This window comes from Lynx rufus, unplaced genomic scaffold (genome assembly GCF_022079265.1).
Source record: "Lynx rufus isolate CCGP_SWC_20201006 ecotype Redwood Valley unplaced genomic scaffold, mLynRuf1.p SCAF_10, whole genome shotgun sequence".
NCBI classification, from domain to species: Eukaryota; Metazoa; Chordata; class Mammalia; order Carnivora; family Felidae; genus Lynx; species Lynx rufus.
This window is the reverse complement of record NW_025814824.1, coordinates 84299447-84311924: the sequence shown is the minus strand read 5'-3', so window position 1 is coordinate 84311924 and position 12478 is coordinate 84299447. Positions and strand designations below refer to the sequence as shown.

The following is a 12478-nucleotide window of genomic DNA, read 5'->3' as shown; positions in this document are numbered from 1 at the left end:
TGGAAAGATGAAGACACAGTGTCCTCATCAGTTCTGCCTCCCAGTGTGGGATTTGGAAGCGACAAGTTGGGTGTGTTTTCATCAGCAAACGCTAGATAACCCGCAAAACAATCTCCCACCTCCCCCCTCACCCAGCCTTTAAAATCCCCACAGCCACCGGCTCCAGAGGCTTCTGGTCATTAAGGCCACCTCACAGAGGGGCCCGAGGCGGGGGCCAGCGGTCCTCACCAATCTGGGCTGCCTTTCTTTTGTGCGAGCTGTCATCCGCCCCGGACCCGCCCGCAGCCGCCGTTTGAGTCCGCTGACTCCTGCCAAGCTAACGGGCGTCCTGTATCATTTATCCTGTAATTGGGGCCGCTTGTCACGAGTTTTGCCTGGTTTCTGTGCTAACCACGTGGCCGCGGCTGAAATTCCGAATCCTAACATTTCCCTGCTCAGAGCTGGTGGGAGGGCCCCTCGGCACAGGTAGCCGTCTTGATTGCCTCCACATTTTCCAGCAAAGGGGTTTCCATTCATCTTCATCATGGGCTCAATCTGTGCGCAGAGAGGAGGCGCTGCCCTGGTGGGTCCTCTCCACCCAGTCACCTGGAGGCTCTCTCTCATCTGTTCCTCTGCGTTCACAGCCGCATTTATATTCCGCCTGCCCTGCTGTTTCCTCAGGGGTCTGCGAGGGGTCCCCAGCAACCAGGCCCCCTCCCCCCACCGGTCCCTGCGCGGGAGTCCAGGTGCCAGCCTGTCACAACAAAGGCGAAGGTCACCCCTTCTTCTGAACAAGGCGAATCAGGAGGTGGAGACGCTCCGTCTGTCCTTGGCGTGGCCTTGACACTGGCAAAGTGGACCTGGTTGTGTGTGGGGAAGGGGGAAGTAGGCTGTCCCTGCTCCAAAGAATCCTATTCAGCCTGATCTGCTGGTGCCCGCTGGGTGGCAGGCTTCATGTTGGGCACCGGGGAGGCGACCAGCGTCTAGCCCTGCCCTCAAAAGGATCGTCTGCGCAGGAGTGCACCCAGGATCAGGATAATGACCCATCATGGGTACCATCCTCTACGGTTTGCGAAGCTCCTTCTCCCGCCTCATGGGAGCTGCCCCCGACCCCATCCTGTCGGGCTGATATTTTGCAGAGGGCCAGACACGACCCCCAAGTAGCTAAAAAAACAAGGACTTGGAAATCCTCTCGACCTGGCTCAGATCCGAGCCTTGCCATTTATTTTCTACGTGGCTTTGGATAAACCACCTCACCTCTCTGAGCCTCAGCTTCCTCATCTGTAAAATGGGGCTCATAATACCACCCAGTTCACAGGTGAGGGCTCTGTGACGTATCGTGTATAAAGCACTCAACGCTGTGCCAGGCACATGAAGATGGTCCCAGAACCCGAGGCATTATTGTGACTAACAATATGTGCACCCTCGGTAGCACCTCCCTGAAGGACAGGGTGCGAGGGTCCTCGCAGTTTGAGAACTGGACTGTGTCCAGCAAGATCATCTCGCTTTGGAACCTGTCAGAGCTGGCCTCAAGTCCTGACTGGGTTACTCATTGGCTATGTGACTGAGGGCTGCTGCCTCATCTGTGAAATGGGAATAATAACCTTGCTATAGAAATACTTTCTAGATCGGGTATAATGGTTATTGTTTGCTAGAACATAGGGCGGGCAAGGAGGACTGTGGTGTGCCTAGTGGGGGGGCGGGGCATGAAGGAGTCCCGGGGTCCATCTAGAGCTGGCCAAATAGTTTGGTGAAAGACCCGATGAAGGGGGTTGGTACTGTCTTGTCCAGGAGCCTCTCGCTCTCCTGGGCACACTGACCCCTCCTCCAAAGGGGCCTGGTGGGGTGGGGTGGGAGGGGGTGGCGGGGAACCTTCACCAGGAAGCCCTTTCAGCCAATTGTCTGTACCTGTCCTTGGCCACAAGATGTCACCCAAGGAACAGCAAAGCAGGGACCTGGGAGGAAACCGGCTAGCCCAAAGCCAGCCCAGGAAATGACAAATCCCAGCCCTTCTCACAGGACCCCCACCCCTGGGAAGCCTCAGGGGTAGAGCCCGCGAATTGGACGTGCTGGTCCAGGTCCCAGACTTCCAGCAGGATGTGACCCTGTTGCCCCAGTGAACACTAGTTTGTATAGACCCCCCCCTCGAATTAACAAGTAGATATGATAATTCCCACCGCACAGAGCAGGAGTAAATAGTGCCCAGGGAACAAGGGTGGGGAGGAAGGCGGCAACGACACCCACGCTTTGGTGTGACTGGGCTACATTTGGGGCAGGCGCTCAGCAGGGTACCTGACAGCGTCCATCCCTGCCCCGTGCTTGCTAAGGTGTGGGGAGCACACACTGAGAGCACATCCTCTGCCCCCCCAGGCTCCCTCTTCTGATGACTCCACCTTCCCAGTTGTTCAGCTCCACGTGGCCCAGCAGGACCCGTACCAATTCTTTGTGTGGCCACCACCTGGTGCCTGGATCTAGAACGGGGACGATGGGGAGCAAGGAGCAAGGGTATGACTCCGGCCCTGGAGTCCCCAGGGCAGCCCCAAGTGAACCACCCCAATGGTGGGCAGCCCACAGTCTGGAGTCCGGGGACCCCCTGCCCAGCCAGGGCACGCAGCAGGAGTTGTCGAGGCCCAGCCAGTGCCCTGGTGTCTCCAGACCCGAGGACCAGCTGCAGGTGAAGAACCCAGGTGTTCTGGGCCCCCATCCTGACCCACAGGGCCCACAGACCTTGACCCTGGCCCAGGGGCCCAGTGTGCAGCCTAAGTTCTTCACAGACTTGTCACAGACTTGGCACAGCTGTGCTGGCACTTTGGTGGGTGCAAGGCTCCTCATCACTTCCTCCACTAGATGGGGCTGCAGAGGAGTGTCCCCCCACCTACGCGCCTACCAGGTGGAGGGACACTTGGGGCAGGTTGCCTTCCCAGAGGATGTGAAGGTGGGGAAAGAAGGAGGAACCCCCTTTGCTGAGGAGCTACTGTCTGTCCTCTCCTCCATCCCCATCTGCAGACATTTGGGGACACCTGCAATTTGGGATGGGACAGTCCCCCAGGAGAGCACAGACTCCGGGGAGATCATTGCTTTGTAGAGAAGTGTACAGGGGATGTGGCCTCACTGCGGATGGAGGGAAGGATGGGGGCGTCTGGGGAGACTTCCTCTGGAAGGGACATTTGAAGTTGGAGGAGTGTTTAGGGAGAGGTATTGAAGCCAGAAGGACCCAGCAAAGGCAAAGGCTTATAGGCAGGCAAAGCATGACCCTCTGGGTAGAGGTGAGAGCGTTGAGACCCCAGGTGGAGCTGGAGAAGGAGAAGGGACAGGGAGAGGCATATAGCTGAAAAGTAGGTTGGAACCAAAATAGAAGAGAGAATTTTAGGCAGAAGGGGAATCTGATTAGACCTAATTGTAAGAGCACCTAGGAGAAAGGGCCTGGAGGGAGTCGAAAGGTGGTTGCGGGAACGGAGGTGGGGGAAAACGGCTGTGGTAGTGGACGTACATTCAGGAGAAGTTGCTCGGGAGACATCAGGAGGTTTGGGTGACCCAGAGATGGGGGCAGTGAAGCAAAGCGCCAGAGGCAGGATGGGGCAGGATGCTTACGGACTGAAGTATCCAAACCCAGAAGGGTAAAAAGGAAAGCTTCAGAAATTGTTCCACTCTAGTTAGTATTCATGACCACAGCACAAAAGACATAGGTTCACTACAGAGCCTTTCAGTTAAAAATGGGTTCCTTTCGAGTGGTTTCTGTGCTCACGGGTTGTTCATGTGTGCCTGGAATGTCTAGGGGCATAGCCACTGCTGCCCGTCTAGGGTGACCTCCACGGTGTCAGTGCGCTTTAGCTACATCCCTCAAACGATAGGGCAGGAGAAATATTTCAAGATGATATATATAATCCTAATATACAATAAAAAAATCAGATACTGGAAGGGTCATTGAGATAATAGAGCCCAACCAGGAACAGCCCTTCGAAGTTGTCACTTGCCTTAGGTCTGGTTCGTGGCGAAGCTGAGATTAGAACCGTCTTCGGGTGCTACAGCCACACACAACTCAAAACCATGGCTTTTCAGGTGGCTGGAACCTTCCAGGGAGGGAAGACACTTCAGGCTGGTGGGTGTGGTCCAGTTTTGCAGTGGAGGAAGTGCTGGGGGAGGCCCTTACCACCTTCCCTTTCTGTCATCTGTCATTTTTTTATGCCCTTCCCTCCTTCCCCTTCCTCTCCTGGAGCGGCTCACTCCCCACTCGGCCCCAGGGCCTCATTAGTCATTAGCAACAGCCACAAGAGAAGGGACACAGGGTTGTTGGTGATCAAGAAATGAGTGGGCAGGAAGGAGGTCAATAAATCCAGGAGTTGGATTCCATGGATTGAGGGGCTTGGAAAGAGAGGAAAGTCAAGTCAGAAGCCAGGGGCTGCGAGAACTAATGGGACGCCAATTGTAAGCGGAAACAAAACACAACAGAAATCAGACATTTTGAAAGCGAAATAGTGAGGATTATGAGGAAGAAGATTAGACACTTTTTCATATAGAAATTTGAACACTGCGATCCTCTGGAGATGTTCAGGCATTTGAGATTTGGGAAAAAGATAGTTTTTACATAACCACCCTGGTTATGAGTAAAGAAAACACTTGTATTTAAGCAAATAAAAAGAGCTATCCTTACAGGATAAACTGGACTGGCCATCTGGTGAAAGTTGTTTGTTTGTTTTTTAATATTTATTTGTTTTTGAGAGAGCACAAGCAGGGGAGGTGCAGAGGGAGAAGGGGACAGAAGATCAAGCCCTCTGTGGGGCTTGAACCCACAAACCATGAGATCATGACCCGAGCTGAAGTCAGACACTCAACCGACTGAGCCACCCAGGCACCCCCGTGTAAGGGTCTGCCTTCCTCACACCTGTCATCCTTATAAGATGTGGGGCCAAGCCTTTAAAAATTGAACTTCTGCAGTGGATCCTGAATTTTAACAAGCATCAGAGTCAGATGGGGAGCTTGCTAGGAATGTAGATTCCTGGACTTTCCCCCAGAAATCTGATTCAATGGTTGCGGGGTGAGATCACAAGTTTATGGATGTCACCAGTTAGGCAGTGCACGTGGTCCACTGGTTCATACTTGGTGAAAGGCTGGCTGTCATGGCACTTCTCAAACTTCCCTGAGGATGTCACCTGGAGGACTTACTTTTGTTTTTATATAGAAGAAAACTTTTAATGCTTGCCCTTAAAAATTATAAAGACTAGGGGCACCGGGGTGACTCAGTTGGGTGTCTGACTTTGGCTCAGGTCATGATCTCACGGTTTGTGAGTTTGAGCCTCATCTCAGGTTCTGTGCTGATGGCTCGGAGCCTGGAGCCTGCTTCGGATTCTGTGTGTGTGTCTCTCTCTGCCTCTCCCCCAGTCACGCTCTGTCTCTGTGTCAAAAATAAATATTAAAAGGGGCGCCTGGGTGGCGCAGTCGGTTAAGCGCCCGACTTCAGCCAGGTCACGATCTTGCGGTCCGTGAGTTCGAGCCCCGCGTCGGGCTCTGGGCTGATGGCTCAGAGCCTGGAGCCTGTTTCCGATTCTGTGTCTCCCTCTCTCTCTGCCCCTCGCCCGTTCATGCTCTGTCTCTCTCTGTCCCAAAAATAAATAAACGTTGAAAAAAAAAATTTAAAAAAAAAAAAAAAAAATAAATAAATATTTTAAAAAAATTGTCTTAATTATAAGGACTATACATGATTTGGAAATAAGACTACCAAACAATGGCCAAATAAGAACTGTCCATTCCATGCCTTCATTTGGTCACTTGGTCACTCAGAAATAAAATGTTATCAGCTGCTGCTGTTGTTCCTTGTCACCTTCCATTATTTTTGTCCGTGAATTCACCATAGTCTATTTCCCTTTCCACATAAATTCGAGACCCTTCTTCGTATACCAATAGGCCACATCTCTGAAACGTGCCTGGAATGATGACATACTGTGCCACGTTGTCATTTGACTGACATCACCCACTTGGTATGCTTCACTTTTCTCTCATCGCCACATCTCATTTGCTGCTGGAGAAAATACTGTGACTGGGTGTTTTTCTTCCACCTGTGTCATGACAGGGTCCTGACCCACTTGCCCTAGTAAATGCACACGATTCAGAGATCTTTCAAGAACGAAACTGCTTGCTATTTCAGACTCTGCTCTTAAAAACTGATCAAGTACCTGTAATACAGTTCTTTGAAATATGGCTTCTATTTTCTTTTTTCTACAATTTAATCGTTAGCCTTTTCCTGACTCTCTAGGACCACTTAAGCATGTAAAGATTCCTGGTTCCATCCTCAATAAATTCAGATTTACAAACAAGAGTACCAGGTGATTCTCAACAGGGAAGTTTAGAAAAGCATGGTTTACAGAACTCCCTGGGGCACAATTTTAGGTCCCAACCCCAGAGATTATAATTCCTTTGATCAGAGTGAGTCGGAACAGAGCCCTTGACTGAATTCATCAGGAATGATTAAGAAACATCAGCAGCTATGTATATTAATCAACAGCCCTGGTTAAAAAACGTTTGTCAAGCCTACAAATTAAGAGCAGTAAGGAAAGCTGAAGTGAAAATGTCCTATATTTTTAAAAATCACACTAAAAGGGGGCATCTGGCTGGTTCAGTCAGTGGAGCGGGCTAATCCTGATCTCGAGGTCGTGAGTTCAGGCCCCACGTTAGGCAGAGCTTACTTTAAAAAATCACATCAGATACTCTTTTCACAGGTACATAAAATTTAATGGTTTTGGCCAGCAACATGCTGAATTCCTAGTTAACAGAATTAGGTCTACTGTGGTTTTCATGTTCAGCATCCACAACAGGTTCAATGACTTGGAACTGAGCACTATTCCCAAATGTGGAAGATGTTTTCAGGATTCTCGCAACCAGAGATTTTCCAGCCTCTTTGGTCAATTTTCTAAAAAGTCTATGTACTGCATTTTGGTACCACCAAGAAGATGGAAAAGGATTCTCCTGGAATGAAATGACCGAAGCAAAAGCTCTCCGATGAAAACTGAAATCTCTAGGCGGAGGACACATTTACAGCCAAGAGGAGCTTCTGAGAAAGGATTTCCCTTTTCAGGATCATGACACGTTTTACAGGCAGTGCTGCATGGAGGCCTAGCTGAACAGTGCCACTGGCTCAGCCTCCTTTGGGAAAAGCTACAGAGCCACTTCTTTGGAGAGAAGGGTTGAGTGGGTACAAATATAACAGGAGTCCAAGCACACAGGTAATGCCAAGTTGGCAAGTAGAGTCGAATTCTATGTCCAGTTTTAGGCCAGTGATAGCATTAACTTTAATACTGAACAGACTGAGTGAACACTGAGCCCTAATCAAAAATTTTAATGTTTCCTTCTAAATAAGGAGCAATCAATACAGGGAAAGCACCTTTCCACCAGCAAGGGAAGCCTGCAGAGTGAGCTTGTGACAAGGGCTCCTTGTCTAATAGCACCTCCCCTGGGCCGAAAAGGTTAATAAAGGCTTCAGGGAATACTGTGATTAGGACTTTTGCTCTCAGAACTAAGGCTGATGAATCGCTACCAAATACAAGGGCCAGATACAAACTGTGTTAAAACAGTAAACGTTCACAATCTCATTAGTAACCGCTAGCTCATTCTAATTCCTTCCTGGACCACACTTAACAAATGTCCTTAGATGTTCAGATGAAAAAAAGGCAAGTGTGAATTCTTGGAGAACATTAGTAATATTTGGAGTCAAAGAAACTTTCAGAAATGCTTCTGCGTACAAAATAGATGATGGAAACATAAAACGCAGTGAATTCAACTGCTCTCCCTTTTTAATCAGTTTTACAGAATGAGACTGTACATTAGTGATCACATTAGAAGACAGGATGAGTCTCCTGTACATATACAAGATTGTGCAAGCTCATTAACTGAGGCTTAGGTAAGGTTTTATCAGTTCGAGAGGAGAGGCAGTACAAAGCTTTTTAGTACAGGAGAAGCACAAGAATACGGTAAACAAGACAGAATATCAACTCAGCAGGGGTGAATTTTTAAGGCGTGTGGCCCCTGCCCGCACTGTCTGCCATTAACCAAGTGGAGAGGACTTCCCCACTCTCGAACTTAACCATTGCTGAGCGCAGGCCTGTGGGACACGAGCTCCACCGTGACTCCATAGCTCAACCACACCAACCGTGACAATGCGCAAACTATGTTTCCCTTTCTCTAAGTGTTCTCCAGGGTAATAAAGCCGTTCCTGGTCATCTTACTTCTTGGGTAACCTACATTCTAAGGTATATTAAGTATTAACCTGGCAAATTCTCAAGCATTTTGGCATTCAAAATATCTAAAATACCTCATCACTGTTAATCTACTTACTAAAAATTCTTTGAGCTTCAAGATGGTTTCTGATTTCCCCCCACCCCCCGAATTATGGCAATCAAATACAGAATAAATTCACTAGATTTAAAAGAACTAGAAAGAGGGCAAATATAGACTTTTCCTTAAAGAAATAAAGCAGGAACGGAGAAGCAGGAGGAAAACGTTGAAGAAGCTAACCCCGCTACATTTCTATCACTCCCATGCAACCCACTAATAATTTTGAGCAAGTGTGGTCCTCTTTTTCCCTTTCCACATCCAATCACATCAGAGAACGGGGTCTTTAAAGCCTCACCCACTTAAAACACGAAGTTGACCTTTACTTGGCTCAAACCGGAATCCGCATGGCAGGTTACGCAAAGACGGTGCTGGATGGGCACTCGCGCTCAGCTGCTGGGTCTGACGAGAGCGCGGTCTCACTACCATTTGGGCCAGGTTCCTGTTCTCTGGCTTAGCACCTCAGCAACGTGTATATTGAAAGTCTGGATTAAACAAAGCCTTCCAGGACACAACAGGAAAAGGGAAAACCATGCATCACATCTATTTTCAATCCTTCACGAAGCCTAATTCTCTTACTACAGCAATTTAATATCTGTATAAAAAAAGGCTTTCATAAGCAGGTTTTAAAAAGAAAAAGCAGAAGCCAGCAATTCCTGGGGCTGAGACGTAAACTAAAGCAGAGAAAGAAAACAAAAACGTTTACCAGGTTTAAAAAAAATAGTAATTTTATGAAGACCATCCTCAGTCTGTGTTTCTACTGCTTAACTTTCAGGAAGCAGAATATTAACACAAAATATAAACTGATTTTTCACTAGAGAAGTTAACTGTAGAATATTTCAGTGAACTGAGCCACTCTCTCTCCATTTAACAACATCATTGCAAATTCCACATAATACTCAGCGGCTACTGTTTCCTATGGGTGATTTTATACTTTTGCACTAATCCCTCAGTGCTGGGAGGAAATGTAATAAGAACCAAAGAACAACTATCCCTCCTTCCCAAAGGAGCAAAGTCAAATTACTCCCTGTCTCCCACCTTACCGCTGCCACGCAGATAGTCACCAACTCCTAAATTCAGAAATCAACACTGTAAGAAAATCATGCCATGAAATCAAGCCAGCAAAATGGCTGATGCTGATTGGTTCTTGCTCCTAAAAGGGTTTGCAGAGGGAGATGTAGCTACTCCTTAAAGAGCCAGGCTGTGCTTCTCCGCCAGCTCCCGAGTTAAGACCCAGGCCCGGGCCTCTGTCTCAGAGGTGTAATCGGATGCCAGATCCCTGGGGTTCCACCCTCACCCCTGGCCCCAGCACTGCATGGCTCTCACCTCCTGCCTCCAGCACAGCCCTACACCCACAACTCACCACCTTCTCCTCTACAGAAAAGAGCCCTGTGCAATGTCCACAGCTTCGTATTTATTTCTATAGTGATAACACAGAATGGATTTAGCAACCATTTGGAGAGGAAAAAAAATCTGTTAAAGCCCATAAAAATGAATTTCAACTATTCCAAGTCTTCTATTGACTTAACATTTATTGAATCAAATACTGAAATAAATGGACTCGTCCTAGGTCTTAGAAATCGTGTCAGACTGTTTGTCTTGTAAAGTATTTAATGACAGGATCTGACTTCTAATACGTAGGCAGGTTTGACAGTCACAGCCCATGAAGAACAGGACTCTACACAGATTTCTTGACCTAACATTCAAAAGGACATTTTGTAGTACTAGTTTAATTTTGATCTCTCCCTAAAAGGCAGAAACCACATCCCACACTCCTATGTAACTTATCTCGGTATTCTAAAATAAATGAATGAGAAGAGATGGGAGCATAAAGAAAATCCAGCTTCTTTAGGCACAATTAAACACAGAGGTCTCGGAGAGAAGATGGCCTCCAGGTTCATCTGCTCACCGCTGTTTGTCACAGTTCCCTTAAAAATGCCTAGAAATGCTGCTAGCAACAAGGGACTCAAAGTATGGGACTGAGTTTGTTATAAAAGAAGCTAACCAAGTTTAGGAAACATACAGAGTGAGAGCAGTCGGGGATGACTTACGCCCCAGACTTGTGCTTGAAGCTCTGGTGTGCCTCCCTAGCCAATTTCTCACACACCAACACCCATTCCTGATTAATTATCAATATACAATCAAACCAAAATACTGAAACCCAGACTTTTGTTCAGAAGAGGGAAATAAAGGCACAGAAACCTGCCAAAATAGATTTTTTTCCATAAGAATAATATGGTTGATTAAAATAGTTTATCACTAGTAAAACTTGTATCACTAGAGCAGACAATACAAATTAGTTTTTAAAAAAATGACATTCACTGAATTCCTGGTCTGTCATTCAATGTGAATAATCATCAAAAATATATTACAATGAAAGGTTTAAAAGGAGTTCTGTTTGGGGTTTCTACACTGTATTTAGTATGTACCACAGTAACATGTTAGGTATCTACTGTTCCTCTGTATGTAACGCATGGCGATTAAACAGTCTACCTCGCTCCTCCTGCAGGCTCAAAGACGTCTGTGGTGAGGAATGTCTAAGTGATTGTTATACCCCTCATCAAAGGCAGCCTTGTGCATCAAACTCCACACCTAGGAAGTTCAAGAAACTGTTTTACACTTTAATAAATATTTCTGTGTATTTGTTTGTTGCTTTTAAGCTCAGCTTAAACTTTGTCAAGGAAACCATTTCACAAGAGGGTACGTCACAACCTACTATCAGCAATATTCCTTGTTTATTAGAATCTGAAGATGTCCATATTACATCAAATATAAATATATATTATATTTACATTTCCTTCTTAGCTTTTCGATCTAGGTGAGTGTATTTATATAATGCCACTAATGTCACCACTATTATAATCCTCAGTGCAACTGCTATTTTCCTTCCATTAGATGCATAGAAGATTACGCAGCATCTAAAAAGAGGTGTACTGTTCTTTTCTTTTTCTTTTTTGTTTTTTTAAATAAAAGGAAAGAATGGGTATTCGTGAATGGAGATCTAGGAATTTTCTAGATTTTGTTCTGTTTTTTAGTATTTCAAAATACCTGAAAAATGTGGTCCCTTTTTGCAGTACTAGTCTCTACTTGGGACAAGAAAATAACCAAATATGCAACAGAAAAGAAAAGAGCCCAAAGAAAAGAGAACCTGCTTGTTAGCTCATTAATCTGTTTAGTAAAGATCTGTTTTAAAATGTCTGGACGCTGTACAATATTATACAAAAACAATCTTCAGCCTTCAAAGCAGCTGGTACATTTTCTAAGAGAGCTGTTTGCCCGCCTAACAGTCTGCTGCCTCGGTGGGCCTTGGTCTTGGTCACTTCCGGTCATCAATCGTTTTAATGAATTCCACCGCTGCCGTGAACTGCATCCACCAGTAGGACTCCTCTCCAGACAGACAGCTGGCATAAAAGCTACTGATATACTGGACGGTAGACAGCAAACAGGGTGGATTTGCCTAGAGAAGTGAAAACGAAGAGAGTCAATTACTCAGATGTACAACTCCGCAAAAACCATCTAAGCTAACATCTTCCAATGTCTTCCTATGAAAGAGACACCAGTCCTTTTGAAAATAATCCCCAAAGTCTTCTTCAGGAGCAATTTATAAACCTTAGCCACTATGAGTAACAACGGTATACTGGAAAGGCAACTCAGGTTCTAATGCCAGCTTTCTATCCTTGTAAGTCAATGAAGCTTGCTGGTCCTTATGGAGGCTGAACTAATCCTAGTGGACTTGACTCAACACATCCCAGGATTCCAGAATGTTAGATAAGGAAATAAAGGCTGTACACCAATTGAGAAAGAAAAAAAACTAAAAAGATAATATGGTGAGTTGCCAGAGGTAACACAGAACATCTCCTGCTTTTTCACTTTTTTCACATAGACAGAAAGGACACAGGCGTTGTAAGTGGTTGGGAGGACACACTAAGGCCTGTGCCCCAGAACAAGCTCGCACTGGCTCTGCAAAGAACGAGACACATCACACCTGGAAGATACAAGGACAACGGCCGACAGCAGGAGTCGGGAAGGCTGACCGCACACTGATCCTATAGGCTGCCGACTGAGCTAAGAATTCAGATTGCAGAAATACCGCAATATCAAGAATTAGTAAAACATATGTCAGATACTTTAGACGTCAACAGGTGGTCTGAGCTAACTGGAACACACAAGTGACACA

General features: G+C 46.6%; 1 protein-coding gene and 1 pseudogene across 4 annotated transcripts in view; both read right to left on the bottom strand.

The window, feature by feature from the left end:
* Positions 1–5660: 5660 nt before the first annotated feature.
* LOC124524724 (single-stranded DNA-binding protein, mitochondrial-like) lies at positions 5661–8730 on the bottom strand (annotated as a pseudogene).
* GAPVD1 (GTPase activating protein and VPS9 domains 1) overlaps positions 6684–12478 on the bottom strand; it is a 76953-nt gene continuing 71158 nt past the window's right edge. For all 4 annotated transcript variants that reach the window (XM_047069497.1, XM_047069511.1, XM_047069504.1 and 1 more), the window contains one exon: positions 6684–11758. In XM_047069497.1, the coding sequence (XP_046925453.1) occupies positions 11618–11758 (141 nt within the window). In that variant the 3' untranslated portion in view covers positions 6684–11617. The remainder of the gene's footprint in view (positions 11759–12478) is intronic.